Source organism: Strix uralensis, chromosome 3, assembly GCF_047716275.1.
Source record: "Strix uralensis isolate ZFMK-TIS-50842 chromosome 3, bStrUra1, whole genome shotgun sequence".
Lineage (NCBI taxonomy): Eukaryota > Metazoa > Chordata > Aves > Strigiformes > Strigidae > Strix > Strix uralensis.
In genome coordinates, this window is record NC_133974.1 from 132,366,516 (window position 1) to 132,385,547 (window position 19,032).

The 19,032-nt window shown below is 35.6% G+C and overlaps 1 protein-coding gene across 16 annotated transcripts in view; it reads left to right on the forward strand.

Annotated features, from left to right (window-relative positions):
• Positions 1-19,032, forward strand: part of USP34 (ubiquitin specific peptidase 34) — a 145,979-nt gene that overhangs the window by 58,221 nt on the left and 68,726 nt on the right. For 14 of the 16 annotated variants that reach the window (XM_074864438.1, XM_074864439.1, XM_074864441.1 and 11 more), the window contains 17 exons: positions 1,450-1,575; positions 1,973-2,102; positions 2,694-2,729; positions 3,130-3,260; positions 3,819-4,435; positions 4,904-5,118; positions 6,832-6,947; positions 7,031-7,158; positions 8,307-8,396; positions 9,245-9,340; positions 10,464-10,546; positions 11,866-12,020; positions 12,866-12,979; positions 13,920-14,019; positions 14,154-14,313; positions 14,754-14,880; positions 14,977-15,124. In XM_074864438.1, coding sequence (XP_074720539.1) covers positions 1,450-1,575; positions 1,973-2,102; positions 2,694-2,729; positions 3,130-3,260; positions 3,819-4,435; positions 4,904-5,118; positions 6,832-6,947; positions 7,031-7,158; positions 8,307-8,396; positions 9,245-9,340; positions 10,464-10,546; positions 11,866-12,020; positions 12,866-12,979; positions 13,920-14,019; positions 14,154-14,313; positions 14,754-14,880; positions 14,977-15,124 — 2,572 coding nt within the window. Of the gene's footprint in view, positions 1-1,449; positions 1,576-1,972; positions 2,107-2,693; positions 2,730-3,129; positions 3,261-3,818; positions 4,436-4,903; positions 5,119-6,831; positions 6,948-7,030; positions 7,159-8,306; positions 8,397-9,244; positions 9,341-10,463; positions 10,547-11,865; positions 12,021-12,865; positions 12,980-13,919; positions 14,020-14,153; positions 14,314-14,753; positions 14,881-14,976; positions 15,125-19,032 lie in introns of those variants that run through there. The other 2 variants (XM_074864445.1, XM_074864454.1) reach the window with 2 other exon arrangements.

A 19,032-nucleotide genomic window follows, 5' to 3' on the forward strand; every position in this document is an offset into this window, starting at 1 on the left:
GAAATAAAATTGATCTTTTTGAACAGGTATAAGGAACATACTTTTATACAAGCTAGAATTTGAAGAGGTTTTTTTAATGTGTTCAATATTTCTCTAATTTGTCAGTCAAATACTACTGTGTACACATTCTGAAACCTCTGTAGTCCCTTGTCATTGTGACATGCAGCTGGTATGTTATTAAATGCTCATTATAACAGCATTCACTCTAATAGACTCCAACAATTTTCTGTGTCAAAGTAATTAATAATTACTTATTTCACTTAGATTTTTAAAGCCATATTTTACCTTCCTTGATGTTTTTACACGTACAGTAGCTCACTAGTGTTAGACCTCTGGATTTTTCTGTGATACTATTTTAAGAACTTGATATAATTACCCAAATGTGATAATTCTTTTACAGTTCACATGTTCATTTTGACATACTGATATTTTAAAAATATATATGTTTGATATCAGAATTAAGTATGTTCTGATCACTTCCTGTAAAAGGTTTAAACATCTAATATTGTTTAAAAGGCTGACATCTTTGACTGAAAGAATAGAAGGCCTTAAAGAATATATTTTCCACTTCTTAAACTAACGTTTTGACAAAATGTATCTCAAGATGTTTAAACGCATCCTTGTATAAGAACCCACATAATTTCATTCCAGTTTGAATCCTGTGAAAGATGGCTTGTACCCCATAAACTGCTGACATGGATATTTTATATGCCAGGAAGGCAAAATAAAATAAAGAATGAAAAAAACCCTTTTGAGGTGCATATGTGGTAACCAACATTAAGAATGTTTTTTTCTGGAAGCTTCCTGTAACCATTATTTTATTTTTTGAATATCAATATCCTTACAAACATAATGAAACCCTTTGAGTGACTATGAAAAGCAGCATTTAACCTAAGAGGAAACAGGAGTACTGTCACTTTAATGTGTAAATAGAGTAGTTAGCTAAACACCTTGTTGTATTTTTTGACATCCATTACTGGAAAGACAAAAGAATTATAAGTAATCCTCACACAGTTCACACAGTGTGTTCTTTCAGTCTCATAGTAGCCCGTAATGTCCTTATTGGTATTTACCACTGTTAATAGGGTAATTGTTGCAAATATTATTTTGCTCAGGATTTAGCATATACACCAGTATTTTAGAAGTTATATTTACGTTAAAATACCAAATAAACTTCCAGTTCTTCTTTTCACCAAATCTCGTAGAACTGGAACTAAGGCAGATAATGTTACATCTGATGTCACTAAACTTAACATGCTTTACAATGTAAAAATTAAGTTTAGTCAAAATTGCAAGTCTGATGTAGTTTGGAATAACTGGAAAAGTGCTTCCTGAGAATTTGTGCAAAGATGTTTAATTGCTGCAGTTTTATCAGTCTTTGAAAATTTTTTTTTAAAGTTTATTTTGCTGTTTCTGCTATCTTCTCTGTTTGTTGTTTGTACTTTGTAGCTAAAGCATTGCAGTCGTTACATACATGACTTGTTTCCCTCTTTGATCAAAAACTTGGACCCTGTCCCACTTAGACATCTTCTTAACCTAGTCTCGACTCTTCATCCAAGTGCTCACACTGAACAGGTAAAGGCAAGGCGGACAAAATCACTGTAATGAGAAAAGAAATTACACTAGTATATTAAACAGACATCATGGATTTGTCTTTCTAAAGGAATGCGTATAAAAGTAATATTCACTAATGCATAAGAGAGGAAACTCTGAGTAAAGTTGTCATACTTCTTCAAGGAGGCCTTTTTTGACTTTTGCATTATAATCTTTTTCAGAAATTTTTGAAGACTGCACAACCACTGATAGATTTTAACTTAATGTCTGAAGTTAAAAAGTGTTTCATACAACATTATTTTGTGCATTCGTTTATTTTGATGAACTGTAGTATTGGTATATAGAAAGATTAGCAGTGAATACTTGTATACAAAACCTGCTGCTCCTTAACGGCTCTGTTACCTGGTTTTACTTATAGACCTTGTATTTGGCATCAATGCTTATAAAAGCACTGTGGAATAATGCACTAGCAGCTAAGGCTCAGCTGTCAAAACAAAGCTCTTTTGCATCTTTACTGAGTACCAATCTACCCATGGGAAACAAAAAAGGTATGTGGTTTTCTAATAGATCTGGTAGTTAAATTTTTAATTTTCATAGTCTCCTTGTTGTCTTTGGACAAAAAGGATGTATAGAACTTTCTACTTGAAGTATTTTTAAAAAGTGTCATGCTGGCATATTTTTCAAGCAGAAGTTGAGGATAAAGACAAAAGCATTAGAAGTTTGTGAGCACATTTGGGAAGGTTTCTATTTCAGATCGATTCTGTTTGTGTATCTAAAGTCGTATGGTTTTGGTTTTGTTTTTTAAATTCAGAGGATGGTCCATAACTCATCAGTTAACTATTTTTGTTCTGCTGAACAGCTGTAACTTACATAGGGACATAAAATCTTACAAAAAGCTTATCTAATTTTTACCTAGTTTTTGATATTACATGCTATTTCTGGGTTTTTTGGTTTTTGTTTTTTTTTTTTTTTTACTTGACTGTGTATTTCCCCACAGTCATTACTAAAGGTGCTGCCAAGCCATTTTACTGTAGTTTCCCTTTCTTTTCCTACTGCTGATTTTTATGAATCATGGACAACTATATGCTGACAAAAAGCTTTTTAGTCACTTATTTTTCCATCCTGCTTTTTTCCTTCAGAAGAAGAGGAGCTCAGAAGAGCAGCCCCTTCACCTTGTAAGTATAGTTTTAGAAGTACACCACAATCTGATACATTGGATACTATAGTGTTTTTCTACAGCTATTGAGTTTGAATAGAACAACTAGTAAAAGTCTGCAGTTATGTTTTTCTGAAAAATTAAAGGAAACTTGTATTTTGTGTAGTATCTAGGAAATTCACATGGCTGTGCTTGTATACAAAAGAGACATCAGAATACAAGTTTTGTAGTAAAATGCTCAGTGTTCTAAACGAAATTTTTAGTGTTTAGGTACATGGATTGTTTGAGTTACATCCCCTGTTCAGCAGTTTGTAGGAAGAATGCTGTTGTGTTCAACATTTGAGGCACATTTATGTAATGCTGTTACGTTCTAATTAATATATATAACAAAGTAACTCGGAAATGTGGTTTTGAACTAGGGTCACCAGCAGCAAGCCCTCAGAGCAGTGACAACAGTGACACCCATCAGAGTGGAGGCAGTGATATTGAAATGGAGGAACAGCTTATTAACAGAACAAAACATGTACAGCAACGACTTTCAGATACAGAGGTAATAGGAGCATAAATCTTAGTCTGCGAATTTGTTACTGAGTTGCCTGTTATTTTTTTTCTGTAATCATTTCAAATCCTGAGCAGGTACGTTGCATGTATGCTTACCTGCAGCAGGATGGTGGGTGGCTAGAATATTTACTTATGTTCTGTGCAGTTTACATAGAATATACTATACTTTGCCTGTGAACAAGTGTGCTACAAAAAAACACCTCAAACAAACAGAGCCCTGCATTTAAATTGTATTTCAGTTAGATTAATCTCTTAGTAAGGGTTTGCATGACATATTGTTTGTGTCACACTGTGACTGTGTGTATGTGCAAAGCCTGCACATATACCCTGTTACAAATAAGGTAATGCAAAAATTGAATTATTAAATCTGAATCTTGCTCAGAGCATTTTGTCATTGGCAACCAAACTGAGAAGGAATGAAGGAAAATTTGTAGATTTGACAGACTGCCTCATAAATGAAGAATGATGTTTGAATGATGATGATGTTGATTATGTATTTTCAGTGGTGTTTTATTTTTCCACCAATCTTAAAAAAAAATAATTTCAGGAATCCATGCAAGGAAGCTCTGATGAGACAGCCAACAGCGGTGAGGATGGCAGTAGCGGTCCTGGTAGCAGCAGTGGGCACAGTGATGGATCCAGTAATGAGGCCAACTCCAGTCACGCAAGCCAGTCTGCCGGAAGCCCGGGCAGCGAGGTGCAGTCTGAAGACATCGCAGATATTGAAGCTCTCAAAGAGGAGGAGGATGAAGAGGAAGAAGATAGGAGTCATAATCCCCAGAAAAGCAGTAGGAGCACAGATCTACGAAGCAGGAAACTGGAATCACAAACAGGCATTTGTCTGGGAGATTCACAAGGGCCTTCGGAGAGGAGTGGTGCAAATAATGGGGCAGGAAAGGACCACGTTTTTAACACTGACTCTGTGACACCAGTGGATAATCGAATTAGAATGCTAGACGCTTGTTCTCATGCTGAGGATGCAGAGCATGATATGGCAGGGGAAATGAGCGCTGCTCACATTTCACAAGGGTCTCAGGATTCTTGTATAACTCACACAGGGGACTTCCTTGGGGAAACTATTGGAAATGAATTATTTAACTGTCGACAGTTCATTGGGCCACAACATCACCACCACCACCATCACCACCACCATCACCACGACGGGTAGGTAGCCTGACATTTCTTCGGATTCCTTCTATAACAGAAATAAAAGTGGTAGCAAAATATTACGTTTGGGCAAAAATTTGTATGGACATTTTTTCTATAGTTCAGGATAATTTTGTCTAACAGAAATGATAGTTATCTTGTCTAGTTACACAGTAATCTGCTTTGTTAACATCTAATTTAAGTTTTTGTAGTTTTTGTGTTAGGTAAATAAGACAACATTTAAGAAAATGTTAAAAATGTTTTGGAAAATGCTGTATTTAGTTAACATGAAAGAAGTCAGCACAATCATCGTGATAGTGAGACCTTCAATTTATCTGTAATTGTTTTTCAAATTCATATGAAGGTCTGTTGTTCAGACAGATGATTCATCCTGACTTTAGCTTTAGGGAGATGTCTACTCACTTGTAGTCTGCTATAAACAACTTGTTCTTTGATATTGTCCATTCTAATAATCTTCTTTTACAGGCATATGGTTGATGATATGCTAAGTGCAGATGATGTCAGTTGCAGTAGTTCCCAAGTCAGTGCAAAATCAGAGAAAAATATGGCTGATTTTGATGGGGAAGAGTCTGGCTGTGAAGAAGAGCTTGTACAGATTAATTCACATGCTGAGCTAACATCTCATCTTCAGCAGCACCTTCCTAACCTTGCTTCTATCTACCACGAACATCTTAGTCAAGGTAAGAGAGAGAAAAAGAAAACAGAAAACCATTATACTTCTAACTCAGTTTTATATAATTTTGAATTAGACTCCAATCATTAAAATAATCAAATTAATTTAACCATACGTATTTGCCCAAAGAAACCACGGTAACTACTGAGATTTTACTGCTTCTCAAAGAGATTAATTTTTTATCACATTAGATGTAGCTCTGTTTACCTTTTTACAGTGCCGCCCTCCCCCCCATTTCTACTGGAGCTGTTAAAGGCACTAAAGAGCCTAGCAAATGTTTTTTCGAATCAGTTATTAAAGTAACGAGAGGTGGTACTGAAATACGAGGGGTTTTTTTTCTCTCTGAAACATTATGCGATTTTTCTTCTGGTGGGTGGATCTTATTGTGATTTCATACATTTGTCATCTTAAATGAATTAACCATAATGGTCTGTACAGAGGATAATTTTGGAAAAATGAGTTAAAATATAACTTGATATCTTAGGCAGCTTGCCTTAAAGGGCATTTAGTGCTATTTCATCTTACACTGCCAAATGCTCTAGTTTACTTCAGGGTGCAATTTAAGATGCTACTAAAACACTCCTCAGGAATTATATTATCTTTCCATATGCTATTGTGGCAGCTTTATTTTCTGTTTTATCCTCCTTTTAAATATAATGGAGGGTATGGTTAGTGAAGGTTTGACATTTTTTCTTCACTGGTCTGGCAGAAGCAAGTTTTGCTATCTTCCAGCAGACAGTAAAACCAGAACTATTTATATCTTTTCCTGAAACACGGTTGAGTAAGAAGTCTCCTTTTTCTTTAGGCTTAACATTTCTTGTTATGTGGAACTGAGTTATAATTTCAGCCTGACATTGAAAATTTGGAAGGATTTTTTCCTACACTACAGAGTTGGATTAAACTACTAAAACTTTGTAGTTAAAACATGCTGTAAATCAGCATATTTTTTCAATATTTTCCATAGATATTACACATCTTACTGATGATCTAAATTATTGTTTGAGCATGAGGCCTTCAGTGCAGATTATTTTTGACACCTCTAGTCTTGCACGTGCAAATAATTACAGTGTTCTGCACGCAGTCTAAATTTTCTACTTGACTTTGCTGTTACATGAAAATAGTATCAAATAGTAGATAAATGAATGGTGCCAGCTGTGGCCACACAGAAGAAGGAAAATGTCTATCAGTGTTTATGAAAACATGATGGGTTTCTAAAATCATGCACTTTGATACTCTATTGTATATAAAGAAGGGTGGTGTTCTTCCTGTTTTTTAGTTAGACATAAGAGGTCGTGCAGTATGAGGGGAACTTATTGAAATGTGCTTCTCTTGCTTTCCAACCACGGTAGTTATAAAGATACCTCCCTTTGGACCACAGCACTACAGAAAGACTTAAGAAATGTTTTAATTGCACTATGAATTAAATCTAATTAACCTAAAAGGCAGTTGCACCTGCATCTGCAATTCTTAAGTGCTCTTTTTATTGCACCTTGCCATTAGCCGAATACTGGCTTAACTGCCCTGTTGACTTCTTGTATGGTCATAGTATTTTGTCTTCTAAGAACCCATGTGTGAAGAAAGGCTGCAATTACAATGTTGTTGTATGCACTTTAGCCAAGTTTACCAATAAAGCATGTCGTTATTCATGCACTTAGAGAATAATGCTCAGATTAGATAGTTCCTTCTATTTATTCAATAACGGTCTTTATATTTTGTTCAGGACCAGCAGTTCATAAACATCAATATAATAGCAATGCGGTGACGGACATTAATTTGGATAATGTTTGTAAGAAAGGAAATACCCTTTTGTGGGATCTGGTCCAGGATGAAGATGCAGTAAGTTGAATACCAGAAAAGAATATTTTTTAAAAGAAAATAAATATATACTATTCAGTGACCTTTCTTTCTACTTGCTGTAGATTCATCTCTCTGAAGGGTTAATAAATGAAGCAGAGAAGCTGCTCTGTTCTTTAGTATGCTGGTTCACTGACAGACAGATTCGAATGAGATTTATTGAAGGCTGCTTAGAAAATTTAGCAAACAACAGGTAACTTGAATCATAAATTATCTGTTTTTACATGTATCTACTTTTGCAACGTATAGGAAATACAAGTTGTCTATAACGGTTATTTCATTTTATAGGAAGATAAGTTAAACCAGACAAAAGCGAAAGTGTAAAAATAGTTTTCAAGGTGTTATGGATGTATCTGATGTTCCATTTTTCTATTCTATCAGTGTCCTGAATTTCTCATCTTGTTGCATTTGTCTGTTCTCACTTCTGCCAGAGGTTACTGCTTTCCTACCATTTGGTAAAATCGGGTCCACATCTTAGCCAGTTGAGTGCAAGGTCAAGTGCCTTAGCCTAAGCATGTTAAACTGAATATTTAGATTTTACATGCAAGGGGCTGAGGAGCAGACAAGTTTATTTTCCACCAAGTCTGTTGTGGGGCCTAACTTCTGTGAAGAAGCAGCTGGAGGTAGAATTAATACCTTGACCTCAGATAACTTGTTTTAATACCAGCCAAAGCTGTGAGATTGTACAGATTGTGCGGACTGGCAGAAGTGGAATTTATTTTGGTGATACAATCAATCAACTGCTGGACATCACCTGTAGTATTATGTTGTTACCTCTTTGAGAAGAACTGTATTTGCAAGATGAGTTACAAGTATGCCGAGATATTAATTAATAAAAGAAATGTGAAGGTACACATCAGTGGTACAAATGTTCCATTACGTGCACTTTTTGAGTTTTCCTAGATGGTTGTCTTAGAATACACACCTACTTGTGTCTGTAATGAGTTTGGGGCAGATTTATTTCTGCTGTCATCTGTTTGTAGAAAAACCATACTCATTTTGCTGAAATTTCAAAAGATAAGTTTTATGAAACTCAAAAATAAGAATTTATCTCTTGAAATTTAAGCCATTTTTAATAAGGAAAAGGTATACTGTTTTATTTTTACACTTGTCCAACAGCTGTGTGTCCAAGGTATTGCATGTAAAGAATTTGAAGTGTGTGTGGTTCAGATTCAGAAGACTTATTGGCTGACCTGATGGTAAATTTCACACGGGTGTTTACAGTGCTTTCAGTTAGCCTCTTTGCTCACGGAACCAGAGCTTCTCGAAGTAACTTTACAACTGACTATTTTAAGTTTGTAACAATCACACGTTGTCATCATTTTTCTCTTTCTCCTTTAGATCAGTAGTAGTTTCACTTCGTCTTCTTCCAAAGCTGTTTGGTACGTTTCAACAATTTGGGAGCAGTTATGATACACATTGGATAACAATGTAAGTAGCCCCCTGTCCCCAACAGACTAAGCCAACAGAAGGGATGACATTTTAGGGGACTGCTGCAAAGCTCGCTCCTTTACTGTGGTCCAAATTAATAATGACCTGGGGTTATCATCTGTCTGTTGCATTTGTCGAGATGTATGAGCTTGTCTAATCAGTCAGGCCTAGATTTCTTCATCATACACATTACTGTCATAACTGAGGTGAAGACTTTATTATAACACACCCTCCCCATTAAATCCCAAAGGACTTGCAGACAGTACTAAAAATCCACTTACAGTATATTGTAAAAGGTTGTAATAACTTGGTGTTGCATCATTCTGTTCTGATTGTGTATCAAATGCTCTCAGTAATAAAAAATTTGGTTTGTAAGAAAACCTTTGAAATCTGAAGATACATAGTATAGCATTTCTTACTAGAACAAACCATATAACTAGCTGGTCTAACTATAGAGAACAAACTACTGGAACTTCTGGCAAAGATTACAGTGATTATCAGTTTTTCTTGGCTTTTTTGACATGACATTTAAATATATGTCCAGTTCTGAGTTTTGGCTTAGACTTTTTCTGAATTAGGGCCTTTAGGAACAGTTTTCATGGTCTCAAAAGGGAGTGTTCTGTCAGTCCTATGCCTGAAAATAACAACATTGTGGAGCCTTATGGATGACAAGGAAGAAGAGAATACTGTGCTGGAAAATACTCTTGAATTCATATTCAGAAGGAATATTGAATGTTTACTTTGGTTTTAGGTGTATGCAATTTTCCTGTAATACCTGTCTAATTTCTGTAGCTTTTCTGATCTTTTTAAGCAAACCATAATACTTTCTGCCCTTTAAATTGACACAGGTGGGCAGAAAAGGAACTTAATATGATGAAACTTTTCTTTGATAATTTGGTACACTACATTCAGGCAGTCAGGGAAGGACGACATAAACATGCATTGTAAGTACACAACTGACTTTGAGTGATATTTTATGTTTTTAAACGTTTCTTTTCGGCTTCTCTTCGGGTGCTTCTGATGTGTTTTTGTAAATAAATACTTTCTATAGGGACATTACATGCTTAGGGAGACAAAGGTCTGTAAAAACTGTAACATTTTAAATAGCTTCCTTTTCCTTAAAAAAACCCAACACTCATGTCATTTTTGTTAGACATGTTGAATATTTGTTTACAAATAAAACATGAGGATTTTATGTATTCAAATCAGTTTAAAGTGATTTCATATCATAAAACTATTCAAATGTTTTCTTTTTAAAATCTGTTATCGTTAACCTTTGCAGTAGTTTTTTTCTGTTTAACATATTCATCCATACTTTCCAATCTGTATGATTAAAATTAGGTGTATATACACAAGCGATACAATTTCTAGCTTCCCAGTCCTGGAGGAATAGACTATTCATGTTTTGACAGATGTCAAAGTCAATCTGTAAATATGAGCATCCACAACTGAAAAATGTTGCTATTTATGGGTCAAATGTTTACTTCATCGTTCTCATTTGTATTGGACATTGCTCTAGTGAGAAATTACTTCAAAAGCTGTTTAGGAGTTTGGTGAATTGCCTTAGATGCAGGCAAAATGATACATTGTTATGATCCTTTGACCATTAAGCTTCTACCTTATAAATAGAAACAAAGTTAATATTTTTATGTAAATTATGAAAGTATTTTTATAAAGAATATCAGCTGGGATTGGAAATTCAGGGTAGAAATACCAGCATTTTACAAGTTAGGGAAAAAATTAAGGTCAGATTCTGCAAGGTGCTAATGACAAAAGGATCCACTTGAATTGGACCGTATGCCAAAAAAAACCATTCCCACCCCCTCAAAAAAACATCCAAAAAAGTACCTTATCTAGTAATGACTAGTATGTCATTCCATTTGTTTGGTGTGGTTCTGTAATGTGTACAGCTGGACTCTAGACTACATATTGAACTAGAAGTTCAGGAAGAAACTTACTACAAAAAAATTACTTATGCTTTTAAGAGACACATGTATGAATGGGAAAAAAAGTTATGGCAATAAATTATTAAATAAACTTCTATTTTTATACACATCTAAATTTTAGGTACAGCCACAGTGCAGAAGTTCAGGTTCGTCTTCAATTCCTGACATGTGTATTTTCAACTCTAGGATCACCAGATCATTTCAGTAAGTATTTGAGGTTACCTTATCGGAGAAGCACCTCATAGCAAGGCTCACATAGTTCTTAATAAGCAATGTTAGCTTAAGTAAATACGATACTTTAAGCAGACAATTTAAAGTAATCTCTGATACTCTTCCAAAAGAAGGAAGATTTTTTGATGAAAACACAGAACCAACATTGGAGTTTAGATTCTATTGCCATTCTGTGAAAACAAATTTTTATGTTCTGTGTGCTTCAGTTTTTCTGAATAGTGGGATTGTAGTAATTACCGAAATGAAGATATATTTTGTATTTGTGGGTTTTGGATCATGTCCATAATTTTCCTAGAGATCTTTTACTGGAGTGCACTGTAAGTTGTGATACAAAAAGGAGTAATTCTTTATATTTTAAGCCTGTCAGAAGTTCATTTACACTTTTGCAAGAGTAATATTCTGTATGATGCTTGATCTGTACAGGTGCTGAAATCTTTTCACTCTAAAAGGTTAAAAATGGAAATCTTTTGATGTGGCTGATGGAATTCAAAATTGAACATAATTTTCTGTGTTTTAGCAACTCTTGGTGCCTTTCCCTTCCATAAATTCTTTTGGCCATTCTCTTCTTAAGCCCTTGTGAACTAATAGCTTTCAGCATCAGCTCTGTACAGACTTGGAGCTGATGGTATATTGAGGTCATTTATTAAAATGATTGAAGGGAGGAGTCACTTGGGTAGTCTCTATAGGTAGTCAAAGTTGGCATACAATGCATGGCTTGTCCCTCTGGTTATTAGAGTACAGGAAGGAATGAGAATATCTGTAGTCAAGAGAAAAAAAACTTGTAACACTGTATTTGCTATTGTTGATAGGGTAGCCATGTTCTTTTTAAAGAAATTTGTTGAGATCACAAATGGTTATATGCCAGCTAAGAAAATAAAGCTACTGTCCTCTTGAGAGGAGAAGCAATGAAATAGTTACAGAGATACTATTTTCAGCCACAGTCTCAATACTCAGCTCAAAGCTGGACTCTGGGTTGTGCCCAGTAATTACTGAGAATGAACTGAGAAACAACCTGCAGTTTTGTATGAGGTCCCAGGTCATTGTTAACTCCTTGGTTTAGTAACAACTGACAGCACTAGTGACCAAAACCTGTAGCTGATTGCCTGCTCTGAAAGGGGAAAAGTGTATGATTCCTAATTGGTAGGCAGTGCATTTTTCTTCTTTTGTTTCAGAAAACTTCTGTCCTCACAAAAACTGTTCTGATTTTTCTGTTTGTATTCTTGGGTTTTGTAGAATATTGCTATATATTTGCTGTTATAAAGGAGTAGTTAAATATACTTCCCTAATTTTAGGGTTGAGTTTAGAACAAGTGGATATATTGTGGCACTGCTTAGTAGAAGATTCTGAATGTTACGATGATGCACTACACTGGTTCTTAAATCAAGTACGAAGTAAAGATCAGCATGCTATGGGTATGGAGACTTATAAGCATCTTTTTTTGGAAAAGGTATGTCGAGAGTTAATTGCAACCGTATAATTCTAGTAAAACTGTTCCTTTCCATATCAGCACTATTTAATATATTTAAAATGGTTTTTATGAAAAATATGTCTTCAGTAGTCTGTGAGGGCCCCACTTGTCATGCAGTGGTTTTTCTCTGCTTGGAGAGGGGAATGGATTGGTGTGAATTCTTTTCACACTAATATTTACTTGAGTGTTTCTTTGCAAATAGCCTATGTATTGTATCTGAAGCTAGGTAGTACTTCGTTTCAATTTGAAAAAAAAAGCCACCCAAAACTGCACTTTCCTTTACGATATATACGTTGGTTACCTGACTAAAAAAGTTACTTTTTCCTCTTTTTGGGAGGGGTGTACAAATCTCATCAATACATCCACTGAAAATACGAACATGCAGCAGTAGAGCTTTTTGCAAGGGTCCCCTCCATTCCAGCAGATGATGTTACAAAACGGATAGATTGTGCAATAATTCTTGTAGTCTAGTTGTTTTTCAAGGTTACAGTTTTTTGTCTAGTTTTGTAAGCTAACAAATTGTCCTGCTGTTGATAAGTTAAGCAGCTAATGTTACAATAATAATTTTCGTTCCTTCTGCATTGTTACAGTCCAGCTCAGTGGTAAAGAAGTTTAAGCCACTTATAGTTGATTTTTTGTATTGTATATAAAATTCAGAGTGTGATGTTTTGCAAGAATAAATTTTAATTGATCTACTATATTTGACTATGATTGTTAGTAACAATGATGTTTTTCTGTGCTAATGAAATATATACCCTGTAATTGCTATCCGTTCCATCACTGAATTTTTTTTTTCCATACTAAAGTGCATTCATTTTATTTAGATGCCACAACTAAAACCTGAAACTATTAGTATGACTGGCCTAAACCTCTTCCAGCATTTGTGTAATTTGGCTCGATTAGCTACTAGTGCATATGATGGTGGCTCAAACTCGGAGGTAAGCCTAGATTCTGTGCTCATGTTTTGTTTCTTTCTGAGGGAAGGGGAAAGTTAAATTACCTATCTGCAACGGTGTATCTCTTGAGACCTTACTGGCTTGAATATTGTTTCCTGGTTTGAGATAGTAATGCCACAGCCCATAGTGGTGGGGTCTGTACAGATTACTGCCTTGAGGGGAGCCCTGGCAGCTTAGGACTCAAAAAGTTCCAAATATGGGGCAGTGAAATGGAAATAAGAGGCCAATGATCCTGACTGCTTTGAGCATGTGTGGCTTTTGTGTCTAGAGGTAGAGCTAGGAAACCATAAAGAAAGTGATACCGGTTGCCTGCATATCGTTGTGCAGTTTATCATATTCTTAGCATGACTGAACTGCATCCACTATTGTGTTTAAAGGATGGGTTTGTAACATTTACTTTTATAATAAGAAGATTCAGATGACATTCTATTAGGCATGTTTAATTCTGGCTAAAAATCTGTTGTGAAATGCGTCTCAGTTTACATATGTGTGCTTTAGAAGTTTTTCTTCTGTAGTTTTTTTATACAAAGAAATTGTCTTAAAAACAAAATGATATGTAGGATAATCTGTAAATTGATTTGAGGCAATTTTTAATATTCCTATTCTTGCAATCAGTAGCAATAATAGTTGTGGTTTTAAGGCTTCATTTAAAAGCATTCCTGTTTGTCAAAAATGAAAATTCATTCTTGAATTTTAACCAGTTCTCCTCATGCTTCAAAGTATGAAAATATTTCTGTGAAAGTTAGAATTTCATAGTAATCGATGTGTGCAGTGGTGAGAGCTGAAGCAGAGTTAAAACAGGGATATTTTAGTAATTGCATCAAGAGCCAAATAAAGTGTCTCAGGTCAGAAGACTATCACTCCCAGTAAAATAATGAGGCAGTGTTTTGTTTCTGTGTTTGTTTTGCTTTTGCCAAAACAGCTGTGTGGCATGGACCAGTTCTGGGGTATTGCTTTAAGAGCACAGTCTGGTGATGTCAGTCGAGCGGCTATCCAGTATATCAACTCTTACTATATCAATGGTATGAATTTTTATTTTTGTTTTCGGTTTTAAATATTTTAAAGAATATCAAGCATTATCCTCTATTTATTCTTGGTATTAAAATGCGTAGTCTCAAAGCTGTGTATATACAGTTTACTTTAACTGATATTACAGGTAAAACTGGTCTGGAAAAAGAGCAGGAATTTATTAGCAAGTGTATGGAGAGTCTGATGATAGCTTCTAGTAACCTTGAGCAAGACTCACATTCAAGTCTGACCATTATTGAAAGAGGACTCTTAATGCTGAAGACACACCTGGAGGCTTTTAGGAGAAGGTAAATAGCTCTATTGATATATTTGGATGAAGAATTTATTTCTGTTCCTCTTACTGTAATGATGATTGGGTTATGAGTTGTTATTAATTGAAGTGATAGTTTCTTTGTTTTTCTTTGTGTAAAGACAAGACAGTAGTGGATAATTCTGAAAGGTAATATATAAAGTTTAAACAGTTACCAGAGTTGGCCCTTGTCCTTGTATAAATGTGTATGGATGTGGGTCATGTTTCCCCATTCCTCACCAAAGAAACTTCTTTAAAGTTTAGTTTTATTTGAAAAATAGTGAGAATATCAATAACTTTCCTCTTAATTTGAAAAAAAACCAAACAAACAGTGAATAAATGGGCAAGTTTTGCCTTTCCGCTCATGGTTTAGCAAACATTTGTGTTAAATAGGTTTTGACAAAAATACTTGTTCAATATTTTTACCTGCTGCTTAAGGTTTGCGTATCATCTGAGACAGTGGCAGATTGAAGGCACTGGTATCAGCAGTCACTTGAAAGCTCTGAGTGACAAACAGTCACTACCGCTAAGAATTGTGTGTCAGCCAGCTGGACTTCCCGACAAGGTAAGTTAAAAGCCCTTTTACAAGTATGTCCTACATTGTTAAACTTCAGTAAGTCCATTGTGTGCTTTGAAAAATAAAATACCTGTTTTATTTCAGATGACTATAGAAATGTATCCTAGTGATCAGGTGGCTGATCTACGGGCGGAAGTCACCCATTGGTACGAAAATTTGCAGAAGGAGCAGATAAATCAACAAGCACAGCTTCAGGAGTTTGGCCAAAGCAGCCGCAAAGGGGATTTCCCTGGTAAGCTATAGTACTCATACCTGTGGTTTTTGCTCTTACAAGGGTTCATCCATTTAGAGCTTAGAAGATTAAGGTCTTTTTCTTCCCCAGATACCCTAAATAAGCAAGCATTATGATTTATTTTCTTCTAGCTGTAGTGATAGTTAGCATGACCCTTGCGTTTAATTGTGTTGTTTCTTAAGCACTACCATTTATTTGGAATAGCAAAGAAAATGTAGATCTGCCAAAAGTCCTTAGATCTAGCCAAGCTCAAAGTCTCAATGGACTTCACCCCACATAATTTTTCTTCTCACTGTTGCTTTAATTAATTATTTTGTTTTCTGTAATTTGGAGATTCTGTTACGTAGAACCTTATTCTGTGTTTTGTGAAATCTATACGTTTCTGGCTCTGCCGTTGATTCAGAATTTGAAGTTGTAATTCAGATTCATAATTTATATCCTACGTACTTGTATTCCAGTCAGGTGTAAGACTTTCCTTACTCCTGCAACTGCTTTTTAATTTATGATCATCCTGTAGCAAAGATGACCATTCATCTTCTTTTGATGTTCCTAGTTTGGTATGTCACCTTGCTCCTGAGATGGTCATTGCTTGCTTACAGTGTGAAGAATATGCATCCTGTTGTCATTCCCTTTCTTTATCTGTTTCTTTGAGTGAATGAAAGTCTCTGCTTTCTCCTTTAGGAAGAAGACATTTTCTAAATCCTACTGATGCTATTTTCTCAGTTATTGCTGTTCAAGATGTTGCTGTTTTCTGAATTATCTTCTCGATGTTTTCTTGTTTTCTTTCTTTCTCATTATGAGCAAGAGTTAGCATGTAATGCACACGATCGGAACAAATTCGGTCCATGAACATCTTTTTCCAACACGACTGACCATTAGGATATGCATAAACATGAATCTGACTTTCTTTTCATAGTTTAACAACTTTTAAAAAAAAATGTTTTAATGAGACACACTGTCAGTAAACCAGACTGAATTTTAGACGTCTTAATTACCTTATTTGTGAAAACCTTTTCCAGCCCCTTTTCGGAAGCTGTTTTAGTGACGAAACTATCTTGTATTTCACCAAGTAGAGCCACATAGCAGAAATTTTTATCTTTGTTTTAGCTGGGATTTTGGAAACACATGATTCAGAAAATTCAGGATTACAGTCCTACAGCAGCTGCAGTTCAGTCATGTTACATATGTACTATGTCTTTTGTGTCTGTGCTGATATCCATAATTTTGTATGCTTTCTGTGGATGTCTTTTTTTTTCCTGTGTTTATTACACTAATTATTAACATACCATAACTATGGGAAAATGGAGAATCATGAAATTTGTATCTGTTGATTCATAAACCCAGTGTGCTTTCCTAGGTTTAAAACCTGTATTAATGACTCTAAGTGCTTTGTCTTGTAATTGATACCTGTGTTGGCTGATAGATGTATAAAGTCCTGTAATAGGCTAAATTTCTTATTAACCAAACTCCTGAAGGTGTGTCTGCATTGTTCTCTGCATACCACCATGTGTTTGGAATAATCTAGTCACATGATTTTGACTTTTCAACTGCTAATTTTGAGAAGATAGTACTGAAACTGAGACTTGTGGTTAAAACCTGTAGTTTTACTCATCTGTAGCCTATTTTGGGGACTGTTTTGTATAGGTTAAAAAAGGAAGGACTTTCTAATAACATTGGGTTGGTCACAAAAGATCTCTGTGAATTATGGTTCAGTGTATTGACTGTTTACACTTGGGTCATTCTGTATCACAGGGGCCATGTATTGTAAAGTACATAGTGCACACCTCGTGTCTCAGTGACCTTTTACTATGTCCATTTTAACATACCTGTATTAGTTAATCTACAACAAAAAGCAGTTCCTGATTAGGAATGTGAAATGGCAATTATTTCATCAGCTGAGCTAGAAATCTGAGCAGAGTTTATCAAATTCCCGTAAAAAATAAAAGCTCGTGATATCACAGGACAAGTTTTTCTCTTGCCTTTTCCTGATAGAGCTAAATCTCATTGTCCTTAATCGGTTTTTAGTTGTTTTCTCAGGTGGGATTTCAATTTCACTAAATAGGTAGAGATAACAGAATATTTGTATCAACTTTTGGCTCTTGGAATTACAAACTTGCAGGGGTTTTTTTTTAACTTCTTTTTATGGGTTTGATCTGTTGCTTTCTGTGACTGGCACTTTCTTATGCTGTTGGCCTCCTTCAGCACTCCTGTTTGCCTTTTCACGACTGTGTACATCTCCCACCTAACACCTGTGGTCTTAAAAGGAAATTTAGTTTAAGAAGATGAAGACACTGAAAATTAATGTTAAACAGATTGTTATGGAAGTGAGGTAACTGTTATTTTGGAAAATGAAGCTGCAGGTTCTGAGATGGGCTGAAAGAACCTCAAAGCATTTATTAGTTACAGATACATTTCTGATGATTTTACCATAATGCTTCTGTCAAGGGAATATCCAATAATGCCCACCAGCCCCAGAACTTGGGGAATGTATCTCTAAGTAGTAGATGCATTCACATTTATTGAATGTTCCTTTTTATTTTCTTTCACTACAATAACCTTAATATTTTTTTTTCCCGTTTACCAGACATTTACCACATAATTCTTCTGAGGTCCCAATACCTTTTGTAACATCTCTTGCTCATTTGAAATCTGCATTGCTCAGAGAAGTGTGAATTGCATTTGCTTCTCACTCAAGTTGTTTTTTGTATTCTTTCATCTGAAATCTGTTACAAGTTTACTGAAGTGCAGGGAGTGGTAGGTTTCTGTATTATTTTTCTGGGTGATGTGTTGACCTGCCTCCATCTCTTTGAAATTATTTTGTCTGACTGCACTGATAAGTTTCAAAGCAGCCAGCTGAGGAGGATGGGGGAACAGTGATAGATATGTGAGATTATTCCCAACTCCATATAAAACTTCCATGGTTTTATTGGTAATTGACAGATGTCTTTGGAGGGCTGCTGTCTATCCAGTTTTTCCCAAGAACATCTTAGAAATTTTGTGTGGGAAGAATTTGAGGATCATCTGTATTTGCCCGATACCTTCATTTATCTGGCAGTCCCATCAAAGTTACTGTGTGTACATCTCACTGGACTGCTCTAGTTTGGAAATACCAGCACTTGGGTGTGTATCTCAGCTGGTTTTGGAAAGCATCACCTGGATTTACTGTGCACATACATCAGCAGAGACTGTGTGGCTGCAGACCGCAGATGATGGGCTTTCAGTATTTACCAGAAGCAGCAGGCTGACGGCGTGTGCACTACACTGTGCATGTCTTGATGGCAGTGAAAGAATGAAGTTTAAGTTCGATGTGTATACATAGGGGGTTTTTTTGGTTTTGTTTTAACCCGTGTCTTTGAGTACTGTGTTCCTATAGCGAGGTAATAGACTGTTTCGAAGCATTTTCAGGTTACAGAACTCTGAGTACTTCCCAGGATTTCTGCAAGAGGTTCAAAAAAATATGATTTTCTGAAGAAGCCTCATTGAAATCCCCGTGGTGAAGTACAGCGGCAATGTAAGGCTGCTCTTCACTGGTATGGGGGATCAGGGCCTAGTGTTGAGAAGAGCGGTACTTACAAGAACAGTGGCTGGAATGTGTAGCAAATTTCAATCCGTGACAAATATCTTTGTGCACCAGAATTGGTGGTTAGAACTGTATGAGTACTCTCAAGTATAAAGTCATTGTGCATTGTAATTCTTGGTTACTGCTTGACTGTCTGCACCAAATGAAGTGAAATTCTTAATCTTTTGATTATTCAGATTTCTTGTTCAATGCTGAGAATTCTTTGAAGGGTGTTCTCAGTTCTTCCTTTCTGAAGTGTATGACACCTTCAGTTTCAGCTTACATTTAAGCAAGATTAATCATTGCTTCTTTGCCTTCGCTGACTTTATCACAGGTGTGCGGTACGGAG